The sequence below is a fragment of the Lissotriton helveticus genome, chromosome 6 (genome assembly GCF_964261635.1).
Source record: "Lissotriton helveticus chromosome 6, aLisHel1.1, whole genome shotgun sequence".
NCBI classification, from domain to species: Eukaryota; Metazoa; Chordata; class Amphibia; order Caudata; family Salamandridae; genus Lissotriton; species Lissotriton helveticus.
Genome location: NC_136067.1, coordinates 2,040,654,374 through 2,040,670,605, shown reverse-complemented (window position 1 = coordinate 2,040,670,605; position 16,232 = coordinate 2,040,654,374). Strand labels below are relative to the sequence as shown.

Below are 16,232 nucleotides of genomic sequence, written 5' to 3'. Positions count from 1 at the left end.
CAAAAAGGAAATTATCACGAGTGAGCTACCTTGGGCAAAAGAGTCTAGAGTATCAATAAGGAATGCCTACAGGGTGCTCGAATTGAAGGTCTGCCCGCTACAAGACCATATAACAATAGGTAAGAAAGAACTAAGGCTTCAAGGAACCGATATGTCCCGTACTTATGACCGGGAGTACCTCTCACAAAAATGCTCGATAGCCCATATGACATCAGCCTGGGAGCTTGACCAACATTTTCCCTATGTCGATCGGCTTCCAAGTCATAGCCTAAGGCGGGAAGTCCTAAGAATGAGAATTGGAATAAATCCATGTTTCGCTAATAATGGAGCTCGAAATCAAATGATGGGATGTAATGGGAATTGCACCTGCACTTTAGGTACCACCTGCAATATTACTCACATTTTACTGGATTGTTTGTGGTTTTTAGATATACGAAAGGAGTTTTTATGCCCGATTTTTAAAAAGTATAATATTACAAACAGGATGCAAGCCGCTAAATTGTTGATGGAAATGGGGAACTTAGATATAGCCTGTGCCTTGGGGAAATATATGAAAAAAGTGAAGGCGTTCCTCAACTGCACAGAGTAAGATCTAATTATATAAGTCCTCGATATTAAATAAGTCTGAAACAATTAGTGTATAAATAGCAAATGCTGCATGTTTTAGGAGGTGTTGTATAGTATGAATTAAGAGATTTTATTAATTTAATTGTTATAATACTCCGTTTTAAAAAAATGATAGTACTCATATGTATACCAAGAAGGAATATGTTTATTGATACCGCCATGCTATGTATCTGTCGCTGTTTTTATTTTATTCTTTTTAGTAAGATAAGATGTAAATTGTACTTTTATGGTTGTAACAAACCAAATAAAGTTTGTTTTGACTGACTGAATTCTAAGACTTGTAGTCTGTTTTATAATGGAGTAAACACGACTGTAAGTCCCAGAATTCAAAGAAAAAAAACTGGACTGGAGCAACATATCATGCATGGATCTGTCTGTCTTTCAGTAGTTTAGTGACTTCCTATTTCTGCTGTTTCAATGCCCTTTTAAAACTTTTCATTGTCCAAAAGGGGGTAGTTTGTTATGTTTACATAGTCTTGTCAGATTGGTTTTCCTTGCAAGAAAGTGTCATTTGACGTGTCACAGGTTTGGCAAATGAGTGTCACTCAGTAGTACATTGAAACCATGGAAATGTCACACAAAAGCAATGTGAAAGCCTGGCAGCTGCACACATACATGTCAACCCTCCCGATTCAGGCACAAGACTACCAATTTCAAGGCTTTTCGCCTTCCGATTCCTGTATCCAAAAACGGATTCAGTGCTCCATATAGCAGGGGCTGGTCTTGTGTGACTTGGATTAGTTCAGGGCTCCAGATAGCAGCTAGGGCTGGTCTTGTGTGACTCGGATTATGCACTGCCAGTAACCTCCTCCTGCAAGGAAGTATACAACATTTTTGTCATACTTTCTCTGCCTGCTATAATGATTTTCTGTGCTCAGGTATCGAAAAAAGTATATTTGAATTTCTGATATCCGATCCTACTTGCAAGTCCCATACACGCCAATAGACCAAATGCAAGCCACAATTGAAGTCAATGGGAGAAATACATTCTCCAGATTATTTTTTTCATAATCTCCTACTTTCCTGTTCCAAAAAGGTTGTATGTATGATGTAGGAGTGCTGTGGTCAAAATTATTGTGACCAGTAACAAAGCGGGCAGCCAATATAGATGAACCGTGTGCTGAAAAATATACAAAACTAAACTTCAAACAGGCATAGTAGAAAAGCTCGATAAAACCGTTTTTAAAGTCCTTTTCACCATGAGCCATCCCCACATGAGATTTGACTAACATTCAAAGATGGCTGCCAAGTTGACAATTTCATTGGTCATCATCGGCTCTAGGAGGAATCGCCTCTCTGAGACATGGAAACTAATAAAGGACTACAAGAGTTACGTTTCAACAAGTGCTTACCCGTTTTACGTGACTTTGGCGGCCATCTCGATGTATCTTGAAGGATGACTTTTCGAAATTCACACCACAGGACAATAAACCGTAAAAGCAGAAGAATTACAAATATCTCACTTGAAGTTTTTATATTATAGATTCGGAGACAGTACATTTGAAATTGCTTGCAAACTTGAAAATCGAAACCTTACTCTTAAACTAAATCAGCATATATTTCTACATTTTTAAATACAGAAAAGCAATCTCACCAACTATCAATCAATACGGAGAGAGAAATCTGCAAATATATTGCCGTTGTCGCTCTTTGACAGGGAATCTGCTCCAAGTCAACATGCTCCAAGTCTGCTCCGCCTGCGTCATTAGCCCTGTATCTCTCGGAACTGGCTAGCCTCACTTCCGTTGCGGAAGTAGCTAAGAGTGAGGTGGCAGCAGCACCGGAAGTGCGCAGTGGGAACGGCAGAAGGCAGGCTGTGGTGCTAGATTTGGTACCTGGGCTGAGGTGACAGGAACGGCCAGGTGAGTCCTCGCTCGCAGCACATGTGACGGTCTGCTCTAGTGACGGGTTCCCCAACGTGAACGAGTTTACTTTCGTTTTAGCACGCACCACAAAGTCTCCCACTGTACCAAGAGTGCAAAATGTAACTAGTACTCTGTTCTTTTAAAACTCCTGAAATTAGTATTTGGGAAGCATGCACGAGAGTCAGGTGTGGGAGACTACCGCGGAGCTAAAGGGACGACAGGCATAAGAGACTGCATAGAGGAGCAAGAGTTTAAAGACCGCAGTGAGGGGCAGAGGTTACAGTGAGTGGCACGATGAGGGACTGCAGTCAGAGACCAGTAGCTGGCGCCACGAAAGAGGCTTGCACTGCACTGCAGGGTATTATTGAAAACACCTGGCACTGTCACACCTGCACAGAAACAGATGGCATACTTGCATACCCCGCCACAAGGTAGGGTACCAAGTTGCCAATCGATTGAACAGATGACGCTGACATGCACACCACAGTTCATACAACTGTTGACTCATTTCACTCCCTCAAGCCTTAACCTCCATTTAAAATATTGAATCCAATAACTCATAACCTGCGGATTATGGAGGAGAGGGAGTGCACCGAGAACAGGAATAAGAATGCTTTGTTTCTTTGAGAATACGTGGTTAAACACTGGTAGCGAATCCAGGACCAATGTCAGTCTAAACAAATGATATCCCTGGTCTCGTTTTTAGGGTTCGGGCCTACGTCACCACGAAGTTCTTCATGCTAAGACAAGCACCCTTGCCTCGCCAATCCGCGTGTCTTCTAAAATAAAAGTGCGCATTTGCCTCTTCTTTGCGAGGAGTGATTTCCGTTGCTGTTTTCTCCTCCCTTCAATATGTTAGAGTTTAACAGAGATGTCCAGGGGTGCAGCAGGTGCAGTGACACTGGGGCCTCGAGGGTCTCACTTAATCCAGACAGTGCTGTATTTTACTACCAGTGGCTGTGGGTGTCCAGGGGTGCAGCAGGTGCAGTGACACCGGGGCCTCGAGGGTCTCCCTTAACCCCGACAGTGCTGTATTTTACTACCAGTGGCTGTGGGTATCCAGGGGTGCAGCAGGTGCAGTGACACCGGGGCCTCGAGGGTCTCCCTTAACCCAGACAGTGCTGTATTTTACTACCAGTGGCTGTGAGGGTGCAGCAGGTGCAGTGACACCAGGGCCTCAAGGGTCTCCCTTAACCCTGACAGTGCCGTATTTTACTAGCAGTGGCTGTGGGTGTCCAGGGGTGCAGCAGGTGCAGTGACACCGGGGCCTCGAGGACCTCACTGAACCCTGACAGTGCTGTATTTTACTACCAGTGGCTGTGGGTGTCCAGGGGTGCAGCAGGTGCAGTGACACCGGGGCCTCGAGGGTCTCCCTTAACCCAGACAGTGCTGTATTTTACTACGAGTGGCGGTGGAAGTCCAGCGGTGCAGCAGGCCTCACTTTACCCTGACAGTGCTGTATTTTGCTACCAGTGGCTGTGAGGGTGCAGCAGGTGCAGTGACACCGGGGCCTCGAGCGTCTCCCTTAACCCTGACAGTGCTGTATTTTACTACCAGTGGCTGTGGGTGTCCAGGGGTGCAGCAGGTGCAGCGACACCAGGGCCTCGAGGGCCTCACTTAACCCTGACAGTGCTGTATTGTACTACCAGTGGCTGTGAGGGTGCAGCAGGTGCAGTGACACCGGGGCCTCGAGGGTCTCCCTCAACCCTGACAGTGCTGTATTTTACTACCAGTGGCTGTGGGTGTCCAGGGGTGCAGCAGGTGCAGTGACACCGGGGCCTCGAGGGCCTCACTTAACCCAGACAGTGCTGTATTTTACTACCAGTGGCTGTGAGGGTGCAGCAGGTGCAGTGACACCGGGGCCTCGAGGGTCTCCCTTAACCCAGACAGTGCTGTATTTTACTACCAGTGGCTGTGGGTGTCCAGGGGTGCAGCAGGTGCAGTGACACCGGGGCCTCGAGGGTCTCCCTTAACCCCGACAGTCCTGTATTTTACTACCAGTGGCTGTGAGGGTGCAGCAGGTGCAGTGACACCAGGGCCTCGAGGGTCTCCCTTAACCCAGACAGTGCTGTATTTTACTACCAGTGGCTGTGAGGGTGCAGCAGGTGCAGTGACACCAGGGCCTCGAGGGTCTCCCTTAACCCTGACAGTGCTGTATTTTACTAGCAGTGGCTGTGGGTGTCCAGGGGTGCAGCAGGTGCAGTGACACCGGGGCCTCGAGGACCTCACTGAACCCTGACAGTGCTGTATTTTACTACCAGTGGCTGTGGGTGTCCAGGGGTGCAGCAGGTGCAGTGACACCGGGGCCTCGAGGGTCTCCCTTAACCCAGACAGTGCTGTATTTTACTACGAGTGGCGGTGGAAGTCCAGGGGTGCAGCAGGCCTCACTTTACCCTGACAGTGCTGTATTTTGCTACCAGTGGCAGTGAGGGTGCAGCAGGTGCAGTGACACCGGGGCCTCGAGGGTCTCCCTTAACCCCGACAGTGCTGTATTGTACTACCAGTGGCTGTGGGTGTCCAGGGGTGCAGCAGGTGCAGTGACACCAGGGCCTCGAGGGTCTCCCTTAACCCAGACAGAGTAGTGAGTGCAGAGTAGTGAGTGCAGAGTAGTGAGTGCAGAGTAGTGAGTGCAGAGTAGTGAGTGCAGAGTAGTGAGTGCAGAGTAGTGAGTGCAGAAGAGTGTAGAGTCGTGAGTAGAGTCGTGTAGTGAGTAGAGTAGAGTAGTGAGTAGGACATCACAGACAGCAGCTGTGCAAGCTTCTTACACTCACAAGGAGACCACAGGCAGCTGAGTTGCAAGCTTCTCCCACTCACAAGAAGGACATCACAAACAGCAGCGGTGCAAGCTTCTCACGCTCACAAGAAGGACATCACAAACAGCAGCGGTGCAAGCTTCTCACACTCACAAGAAGGACATCACAGGCAGCAGCAGTGCAAGCCTCTTACACTCACAAGGAGACCACAGGCAGCAGCGGTGCAAGCTTCTCACACTCACAAGAAGGACATCACAAGCAGCAGCGGTGCAAGCTTCTCACACTCACAAGGACACGACAGGCAGCAGAGGTGCAAGCTTCTCACACTCGCAAGAACGACATCACAAGCAGCAGTGGTGCAAGCTTCCCTTACACACTCACAGCAGGTACTGTGCCAAGGCAGCAGCAGCAACAGAGCAAGAGTCCATTACAAAGAACAGGCACAGCACAGAGATGCACAATGCAATCTTCTCATACTCACAGGCAGCAGCGCGGTGCAAGCTTCTCACACGAAGGACATCACAGGCAGCAGCTGTGCAAGCTTCTTACACTCACAAGGATACCACAGGCAGCTGAGGTGCAAGCTTCTCCCACTCACAAGAAGGACATCACAAGCAGCAGCGGTGCAAGCTTCTCACACTCACAAGAACAACATCACAGGCAGCAGCAGCGCAAGCTTCTTACACTCACAAGAAGGACATCACAGGCAGCAGCAGTGCAAGCTTCTTACACTCCCAAGGAGACCACAGGCAGCAGAGGTGCAAGCTTCTCACACTCACAAGAAGGACATCACAGGCAGTAACGGTGCAATATTCTCACACTCACAAGGAGATCACTGGCAGTACACACCACATGAACACACTCCATAACACATAGCAACAATACATTGGCATTTACAATGCCATTAGCTCAAACTCAAATAAATCCGAGCCCGATTGCATTTCTAATGCTTGTTGGTTCTCCCGGCGCTGCAGTTGTGATCCCTATTCTCAGCAGAAACTAGAGTGTTCTACTTAGTGTCATTTACAGGTTTTTTGACCTCCCTCTACCCCCTGCAGCTATTGAATGGACATGGGTAGGACAATCGGGCCAGTTTTCTGATGTCATCGAGGAGAGTTGGTCAAATAGTGTGTGATGTCACTTCAGCTACTGATGACGTTTCAGTGAATGAGAGTCCCTGGTGAAGAAACAGATTATGATGCCAGGTCGCTAAAGTGTGATACCTAATAGGAAGCTCTCAAAATCAGGACACCCAAAGCTCCAGTAGGAACACACTAGTGGAAAAGGCTATACTAGGCCCCAGAGATACCTAACGCGGTTAACAGTCTGCGGAATTGGTTTATTGACAATGGGTTATAGAAACGCCACATGGCATAACCTGAAGAGTGCGCCTAGCAAGTAAATGTAGCAAGACCTAGTGTTTAAACAAAAACCGATTACCAAAACACAAAGTAATATGCTGCCCCTAGAAAATGTCACTAGTTAAGAAGCATTGGCTCAATTCAATCCGTCCCATTTTTTATTGTTTTTGTTATTTCAGTGTACGCTAGATCCCAGAATTGCATATTGTTAAATTAGGGGAGAACAACTAATTGTTTTCTGTTTATTCTGTGCTGTGCCTTCTGTGGTAGTGTTTTGATTCAGTAGTTCTGCATTAGAGTGTTATCCCTTCCACGCAACTTTTACTCTCTCTTTGAGACCCCTGTTTGTTTTAAGTTGTTTGTCTCTCACAAGCTACGGTCAGCTATCTCAGCAATAGTGACCTTCGAGGACACACGTCAGCATTAACACGTTGCCCACTCATTTCCATATGCAACATTTTGCAGACTCTTTTTAAACCTGATACAAATTATTTAACTCGGTGAATAGCAATCTAGGGATTAGCTATTCAAACAAATAGACCGTTATTTATTTTGGTTTTTTTGACGATTGATAAAAGTTTGCTAAATTTATATAGTTTAATTCTGAAAAAGTATGTCGATGTGTTGCTGCTCTTTCCGGGCAGTTTCCTAAACTTTTCCTCAACCTTAGCAAAGTCTCTGTATAAATGTTTCTTTCAGGAGGTGGGCCCTCTGTAATAAACTCATATTCATGATAGTCAGTAGTTTAGATTTGGAACTGTTTAGTAGAGGTCTGAACCCTTTTCAGAACACCTGTACATGACGTGTAATTTATCCTTGTTGGCCTTTGACATAATCTATTCCCTCTATAAGTATCCAGGGGGTTGGGTGGTAGATTTTATTGATTTATAAAGCTTGGTTGGAACCCAACGTGGGCAGAAAAGCTTTACATTGGTACAAGCGGGCAGTAAATATAAAATCCAGATATCTAATACAACTTAATGTAAACACATTGCACAGTAAATAAGGTGAACGTTATTGTTGTCTGTCGTAGTTCAAACAGACCGCAGTCTGTAAAAGTCTTTGACTTGAGAGAGCCTATTTTTGGATTTAAAAATGTCCGCAAACACCATACCCGTAATTTCCACAACAGATCACACTAAAATAAATGTTTTTCATTTGCACAGTGCTACACAGATACTACCAGCTTAGTTAGCATATTCCCTGGCAATATCATCCCAGAGCACCGAAGTGACTCAGGCCCTTTAGGATGGCATTGTAGCATGTTCCAATTTGATTTGTTCAATCCTACTCCCATATATGTTTGAATATTTCAGTAAGTGCCCATACCTTATTTTCAGCCTGCCAACCACTACTGAGATTCATAAAAATCCCTACAAACTCATGTGTGTATTTCCCTATTTTTATTTATTTTTTTATTTAAAAAGTTTTATATAGCGCGAACATGACCCTGGAGGGTATCAGAGCGCTTTACAGACAAATTGAGGAACACAGGAAGACAGTTGTGGGAGAGAAGCAACAATCTATAGAAATAACAATTAGTATGTAATGATATAATAAAGGCAGGTATTGGGATCATACAAATGCCAAGTAACAAGGAAAGCAGAGGTACATGATTGGAGACAAAAAGACATAAGCTTCTAACTCAGCGACCTGCTCATCAGTAAAGCTTTCACTTCCTTTTTGAAGGAAAATGTTATAGGAATCAATCTAGTTTCCGCAGGTAGTGAGTTCCAGATTCTCGGGGCAATAACTGAGAGTGTACGATTATACATTCTTTTTTTTTTAATTTCCTCGGTTTGCAAGGTACTGGAGCTCCTTGAGTAACGGACACCTTCCGACAGTTCAGGCTTATTTGCCAGTTACAGAGGAGGGTTGAAATGCAGTGCTTTATGAGTCATACATGCAAGTTTTAATTGAATCCTTGTCTACAAGGGAAGAGATTTCAGGACTGGAGAAATGTGGTTGGTTTTCTTGGAGCCAGTGATGAGCTTTGCCACCGCATTCAGAGATGCCCTGATGGAGGCTAATCTGTATCTCAGTAGGCCGCAGAGGGTAGCACCGCTGTATTCCAACCGTGAGATAACGAACGCTTGCATAGCAGATTTGAAGTCATCCTGGGGAAGGAAGGGTTTTAGTTTCCTTCAGATGCTTAGTTGGAGATTTGCTCCTTTGGGTAGATGCTCTGATGTGATCCTGCATGTTTCTAAGTTCTTGTCCAGCACTATTCCCAGGAACTTCGTAGACTCTATGATGTGTGGTGTGCAGTTGAGAGCGGAGAAGTTTTTTAAATATTTCTCCACGATTGAGGTTTGCTTGGTCAGTGAGATAAAGAGGAATTCAGTTTTGAGGGCGTTCAGTTTGAGGTGGTTGGAGGTTAACCCATTTTCCGTTTTGTGCAGGGTTCCGTTGAGTGTCTTGATATCGTCGGGAGAAGAGAATTTCATGTACAATTCAGGGCTCGAAAATTCCACTCGACCGCTCGCATAGTCGAGCTAAATTTAACAAGGTCGAGCTGTTTTTAGGTCCTACTCGTCCTTTCTGGCGAGTAGGAAAACAAACCAACTTTTGTCCTCTGTCTGTGAAAACAGAACAAATGTGACAAGATAAGATTTAAAGGCATTTTTATTGCTCAAAAGTTAATGAGCAAGAAAGATGCCTTTAAATCTTGTTATCTTGTCACATTTGTTCCGCTTTCAGAGACGGAGGTCAAGTACGTTGCAGTTAGGTCGAGGACATTTTTTAAGGTACTAGTCCTGCAGGACTAGTACAATTTTTTAGATTTTTCGAGCCCTGCAATTGGGTGTCATCGCATACATGTGGTATTGAATGTTAGATGCTTTAAGGATTTCCATAAGAGGTTCAATGATTAGTTTGAAAAGCGTGGGAGAGAGAGAGGACCCTTGGGGCACCCCCAGAGTGCAGGAGCTGGAATTGGATTGAGTTTGACTGGATTTAACTCTCTGAGTTCTGGTATTGAGAAAAGAGGCAAACCATTTTAGTACAGAGCCTGGGAGCCCTATCCTACGTTCCAGAATGCTCAGTAAATTTGTCATGTTTGACAGTGTCAAAAGCAGATGAGAGGTCGAGTAGGATTAGTAGGCAAGATTGGTTCTGGTCCAGCATTGTGAGAGTGTCAATGACTATATGAGTGATGACTGTTTCAGTACTGTGGCTGTGACGGAAGCCCGATTGGAATTGATCAAGAAGTTGGAATTCCTCAATGTGGTTACACAGTTGTTCATGAACACATTTCTCAGGGAGTTTTGCCAGATTAGGGATGTTTCTGATTGTTCAAAAATTATTCAGATTTTCTGGATCAGCCGTAGGTTTTTTGAGAATGGGCAGAACCAGCTAGACTTCAGGCAGTCGGGGATCTCACCTTGATGAACAGAAGCATTGATAATCTTGGTCCAGAGTGGGACTAGTGACCTTATCATTTCTATGCACTGAGAATTGTCTTGTGCAAAAAGTGTAGCTGTTTCTTTGCTGCTAATACGACATTTGCCACAACTGAGTAGGAAAACATTGGTGTGGAATAAGAATCTCGTCCCCCTATGGACGCAGGTGGGTGACAAGACGGGAGTGTGGTCCCATCTCCCCATATCTCTCTTTGGTAGATCCGCTATTTTAAAAATGATTTCCCTATCTCTTCTCCTTTTATTCTCCTCAATTACAGAACCATCCCTATCTGATAAAACAGACATGGTTTTGTAAGTTAAATGCTATCCTGGCCTGTTTTCTCTTGGGGTGCGGGGCGTCGCGATTGGCCCCGAGGACTTGTTTCCAATCCACCTACTCCGGCGGAGTGGCCACTCCGGACGTCCAGGCATATTACATGGCCTCTCATTTACTTGTCCTCAATGACTTGGTGTATGGTGACCGCGGGGACCCGGCATATGCTGTAGAACATTGGCTGTTGGGAGACAACACCCTCCATTTGGTTCTCAATCAGGGGCATTACTTTGAGAATTACCACGGTCTTCAAGATTTGGAAGTCGGCACTCTGTCGCATGGTTTGGTGGGTGAGACTCACTAGGCAAACCCCACTGTGGAACAACGGACTGCTACCACAGTTCACTCAACTGTCCGGCTTTCGAGGTTGGGAGACCATCTGGATAGATACAGTGGGGGCAGTTGTACGGGGATGCACTCTCAAGTCCTTCCTCGATGTATAAACAGAATATGGTATACCCGCACACAATTTTATCGCTATCTTCAATTCCGACACACCGTTACCCCATATATTTCTCATCTAACAGAGATTCCTGAATGTAACCCTATTAAGGCTAAAGTTTTTATGGGTGACCTGGGAGACCATAATATGACCAAAAAATACTGCACACTTATCAACAATACCACCTACTACACTGCACAAGACTAGAGGCATAGCAGCAGGACTTACGGCCTTTAGAGAAAGATGACTGGGTGGAGGCTCTGGAATCCCCCGCACAGCGCAGCAATCACAGTACGCCTGCGTCTTATTCAATTCAAATACCTACACAGAGCCTATTATACCAGACACAGGCTGTGGTGTGCTAAACTTATCGCATCCCCACATTGCTTACGCTGTAAATCTATGGAGGGTACCTTCCTACATACTGTCTGGTGCTGCCCAACACTGTTAAGGTTCTAGAGGAGGGTGTTCACATGTTTGTCTGAGGTTTTGGGGTGGTACATTGCATCCTCACTGAGGCTCGCCATGTTGCATATTACAGAGGATATAGGTGGAAATAGTTGTAAGCGCCACCTCTTATTTCTTGGTCTTACTTTGGCAAAACTAGATGTCGCCTGGCTCTGGAAAGAGGAATCTCCACCGTCACTTGGGGTTTGGAAAAGGGGTGTAGACTTTTGTATGGGCCTGTAACTTACGGTCTTTGCAGCGAGGGGATGCCCCGTAAACATTACAAAATTTGGAAAAGGTGGCTGACTAAAGGGGGCTATATCTGAAGCCCCCCGACGACGAGGAACCACTTCTATGACTGGCATTTAATTAGTGCTTTTATTCGATGTAACTATGGGTGGTAAACATTCGCCCTACATTCAGAATTGTGGTATTTGTTGAACGGAGGTAATGTGGCACTGTTGTTTTCTTTTTCTTTTCAGTTCTTATTTTTCCTGCAGTATACCTTCTGTGCAATCAATCCACTTTTATTGCTGAAAATGTTGACTTTCATGTAATTTACCCTGCAAACGTACCTTGTGTGCCCTACACGGCCCTTGTATTGTATTGGCTGTCAACAATGAAATTGTTATTAAAAAAAAGTTGCAAAACTTTTTAAATTAACAAATGGTTCTGAGCACGTTAAGCACATCATGAAATCGTATTAACGGAGTCTATTGATTCCTAAATTCTTCATTTGTAAGACAGATGTTAGAGTGCATCTTTGGTAATGAGGCCAGGTGGTGTGAATACAATAGTTTAACAACCATGTGAATTTTAAATCGACTTAAGTCACTTTTTTAAGTGTAAGTGTAGTGAATTCCTTTGTTGAGCCACCTAGACTGAGATGGCTCTGTCTCCCAATTTGCTTTTTCTTAAATAAAAATGAATAGCGGAAGGTGTGATATAAATGCTAAAAATCAGTGTATTTTTTGTGTGGAAATTATAATGTGCTTCATACCCCAAACGAGAGTGCGATGCCCTCCATGTGCAACACAATTATTTGAACATAATATACTGAAGAAAACTACACACATATTCCACTGCAAAACTGTTACAAAGCATTGGGTAGTAAAGCAGGACAGGAGCTGTCAATACAGACTAGAGAAATTGGCCAATCCGAAGTAGTACTGTTTTGGAGACTGAACAAAATATTGTTCATATGCCAATTCATGGAGCTTATTGCTGTCGACGTACCAAACCTTTATATCCGCGCTCAATGAAAATATATGCTTGATTGAGATAAAGAATTTTCAGTAAACTAAAGTATTAATTAGAAAAATTCAACCTGTTTGTCAGACCCTTTTCAGTTCATATGTTTATTAGGAACACAGCACTGGACCTTCAGTATTCCAGCAGCATGTTCGGTGTCTTCATATCTTCCTAAAAGAGGGCCTAATTGCAGCTTACTCAACCACTAAAATATGCACAAAGAATTTGTTAAGTCACGAGATGCAAAGTTTCAGTCTAATCTTCCCATCAAATAGAGCACGTAAATAGCTACTAAATGCTTAAATATCACCACTGTGCAAACTCTATACTTGTTGCCGCACATTTATGAAGTATTATTTGTTCTTGAGGAAATGGTATTAGGTGTTAGAAAACATCAGTACCTAACATAAAGTTACAGGCTTAATTTGGGCTCAGTCTGCAGCTGCTTTTCATTTCTAGCGTTGAAGTGCGGTAAGAAAATGTCATCGGTTTTTGGGTAAATACAGATTTTTATTCTTTTGCAGGATGGTTACCGATGTGCAACTTGCGATTTTCGCCAACATGCTGGGAGTCTCTCTCTTCCTCCTTGTTGTCTTGTACCATTATGTTGCTGTAAACAATCCTAAGAAAATGGAGTGAGGACTGCGCAGAAGCCAAAACAGGTTAGAATTGCTCCTTAAAAAAAACTAAGACTCGATTTAACCCCGTCCACACCCAGCTTGACTCAGCCATAATCTGTAGACTAAAGTAACACATCTGTGCATTTTATTAATTTTGATCAAAAAGGAACATGTTTACAGGTATAAGCACATATTTATCTTTCTCTTACCAGATATGTCATCTGTAAAATTGATTTATTACACATAGTACTTTACACAAATCCGAGAAGAGGTCCTTGTCTCTTATGCTTTGTGTTGGAGAGTTCTAGGTGATCCACTGTGTTACCCATGGGCATTCTCTCTGTGCTCTTTATCACGCCGCAGTACACCCACTAACCGCTGAAAGATAGCAAACTAAAATATTCCAAAATTATTATTATTATTATTATTATTATTACTATTACCATTTATAGAGCGCACGGCTACCTCCGAGGTTGTCCCGGCACACATGACAGTAGGTATGGCGTTCTTGAGGTGATACTTGGTTTTTGCCAAATATGTCCTGTTCATTTTAGACTCCTCTGTCTAGATCACGTCGTTGTATAAGCCTTGTGGTTCCTTCAGGTGCTGTTTTGCAAACCACAGCTGTGCAACAATGTTACTAATAGACAGAAGTGGTGTTCTCCTGGCTATCTTTGCATGAGAACTGTACTTATTCCCGCCTTTCCTAATGTTAGAAACATGAACTCTGTTTACCATGCTGACAGATGCTTAGAACGCCTTCAGTGTAGCTTTGGTGTACTTAGCGGGTTCTAAGTGTATTATGGACTTTTTGTAGTTTGGAAATGGCTCTATAACCCCTGGCAGATTGATAAGTAGCAACAATTCTATCTCTGAGACGGTTGCAAGGCATAATGTGCTACCACAAATCTGAATGTCCAAGACCAAACCGTCAAAGTTTCTTGTTTTTTTTGTACTGATGATAGCAATTCCGGAGGCCAAGTAATGCTGTGCAACTTTTCAACAGCACCCGCTTCCAGTTACTCTTGAGTAATATGGTAATATGGTAATAGTAAAGGCACACTCCTATTCCCAACAAGGCTTCTCAATGTTGGCCGAATGTTTTTTTTTTTTTACTGATCACTAAATGAGCTTTATGATTTATTTAACCGAAGAGCACTATATAAACAAGGCAAGTCACTTCACTCGGCACAAGAACCGCCTGCCTTCAAACACCAGTGTAATTGTGGCATAGGAAGACAAAGGCTACATCTATGTAAAAAAAAAAAAAAAAAAACGATAAGAGGGATAGGTAAAATTGAGAACGTGCAAAACAAGCAGCTTTAGCACAGAAATGAATAACTGGTGGTTTGTTCGCTCAGACAACCCTGACCACAAAAGTTGACGGAATAATGCATGTAGCTCATGAACATATCCCTCTATGTGTCAATCGGATACCTCTAATTTCTCTATTGGTGATGCTTTCCATTGAAGACCAGGGTCTGCGCACATGTTGAAGGTGGTCATGCTGCGGTTCTCTGGTGTGCATTAACACCTTGGATTGTTTGGAAGCCCTAAATCGTTGGCGTAGTTTGATTTCTGGATCAGAGTATTCGCTAGTTATGAAAGGGTTTTTAAATGTTATTTTGCATTTGTTTTTCAGTAGGTCTTTCAAGGCAGTTCCACTTTTGCATAGGAATTGCATTGTTTGCAACTATTTTCCTAAGGGCTTAAGAACAATGGCCGCCCTGCTCTCTTCAAAAAAACATCTATCCACTACGCCCCGTGTCTCTTTGTACTTATATTCTCATTCACATCATAACTCTGTTACCTTCCCTATGATTATTGTTCACTGCTGTTATGTATATCAGAGGTTCACTCTGCCTCAGTTAGCATCACATCTCCCTCCTCCTCAGAGGGAGTTTGATCTCTTAGATTCTTGAAGATTCCTAGGTCAGTCATTTCATGTCTTGTAAAACTTGTGCACTGCTTGCCTCGGGTCTTTGTGCATGCACTATTTATCATGGTTGGAATTCTACCAGTAACGCCTTCATTGTCTGGCTGTAGCTTCCAATATGTGAATTGAATGTAACTGAGACTCTTTCTTTAACAGGTTTGCGAGGTGGACTGCCTTCCCCTGGACCAATGGAATTGAGATAGATGGAATATTTCAGGCCTCGTACTAACATCATGGAGACTACACACAACTACACTTTCTTTACTTGTATTGTTTGTATACCGCTAGGCCACTGCATCGCTGCATTTATGAAACGCACTGAAATAAAGCAATGTTTTTGAGAAAACATCTTGCTGTGATTTTTATTTTTGTATGATAAATGGGGAACTGAACGATATAAGTGTACCCAAAGACAGCTATGCAATGATTCAGGAGTGAGAGAGCAGCACAATGGATTAAAGGTGGTAGATGCACTCATGGGTTCATTGGAAGGCGGTCAACAAAATTAGATCTGTGCATCTTTCTGCCTGACCTTTAGTCGCCACTCTTCAAAAGAATAGGCAAATAGTTGGCTTCAGAGGAGTAAACCTCTCTCACCCTGCGCTGTGGCTGTTTGGTGTATAATTACTCTGCTTCCTTCCCCAGAAGGACTGCCATCGCAATGTCTGTGGGTCATTCCTTTCAGTATGTGGCAGAGATTATTTGATGAATGCAGAAGCCATATGGAAAAGTACCCTCACCCTCCAGCAACACATTTTTTTTATCAAAAGCTTGAATTCTGTTCTGAAAAGGTACCTGCAGAAATGTAGCCTATATATTTTTGCTATTTGTAAAAGAAATTATCATGGTGTGTTAAAAAAAAAAAAAGCTACACAGAAAATATTTCTTAAAAAAAAAATAAGGCCCAACTAATATTGTACAGCGTTTACATTCTTTTTGATGAGCGGTGTAGGTATTCTTCTCCGGTTCCCGCCTCAATAGTGAGGTTGAATCAGACCTTTTTTTTTCCCATTGTGAGGATTCCACACACAATTACTGAATGTTTCATTGTTGTGTTCTATGTGACACTGCATTCCTTTTGTGTTGCAGGTTTTAAATGCAGTTGTAGCCCTTCTATTTCGCTGGTGGGCCATCTACAATGTTGCGGTGTGTTTGACACTTTAGTCCTTATTCTATGTCACGGTTGTATGTGCCT

The 16,232-nt window shown here is 43.6% G+C and overlaps 1 protein-coding gene across 1 annotated transcript; it reads left to right on the top strand.

The window, feature by feature from the left end:
• Positions 1-2,394: 2,394 nt before the first annotated feature.
• OST4 (oligosaccharyltransferase complex subunit 4, non-catalytic) lies at positions 2,395-15,383 on the top strand. Its single transcript, XM_078647173.1, has 3 exons — positions 2,395-2,489; positions 13,006-13,143; positions 15,194-15,383. Exon 2 carries the CDS (start codon positions 13,007-13,009, stop codon positions 13,118-13,120), a length of 114 nt encoding a protein of 37 aa, XP_078503299.1. The 5' UTR covers positions 2,395-2,489; position 13,006; the 3' UTR covers positions 13,121-13,143; positions 15,194-15,383.
• Positions 15,384-16,232: the final 849 nt, after the last annotated feature.

What these genes read in the sequence shown, in the direction of transcription:
- OST4 (XM_078647173.1), top strand. Translation starts at nt 13,007, where the DNA reads ATGGTTACCGATGTGCAACTTGCGATTTTCGCCAACATGCTGGGAGTC.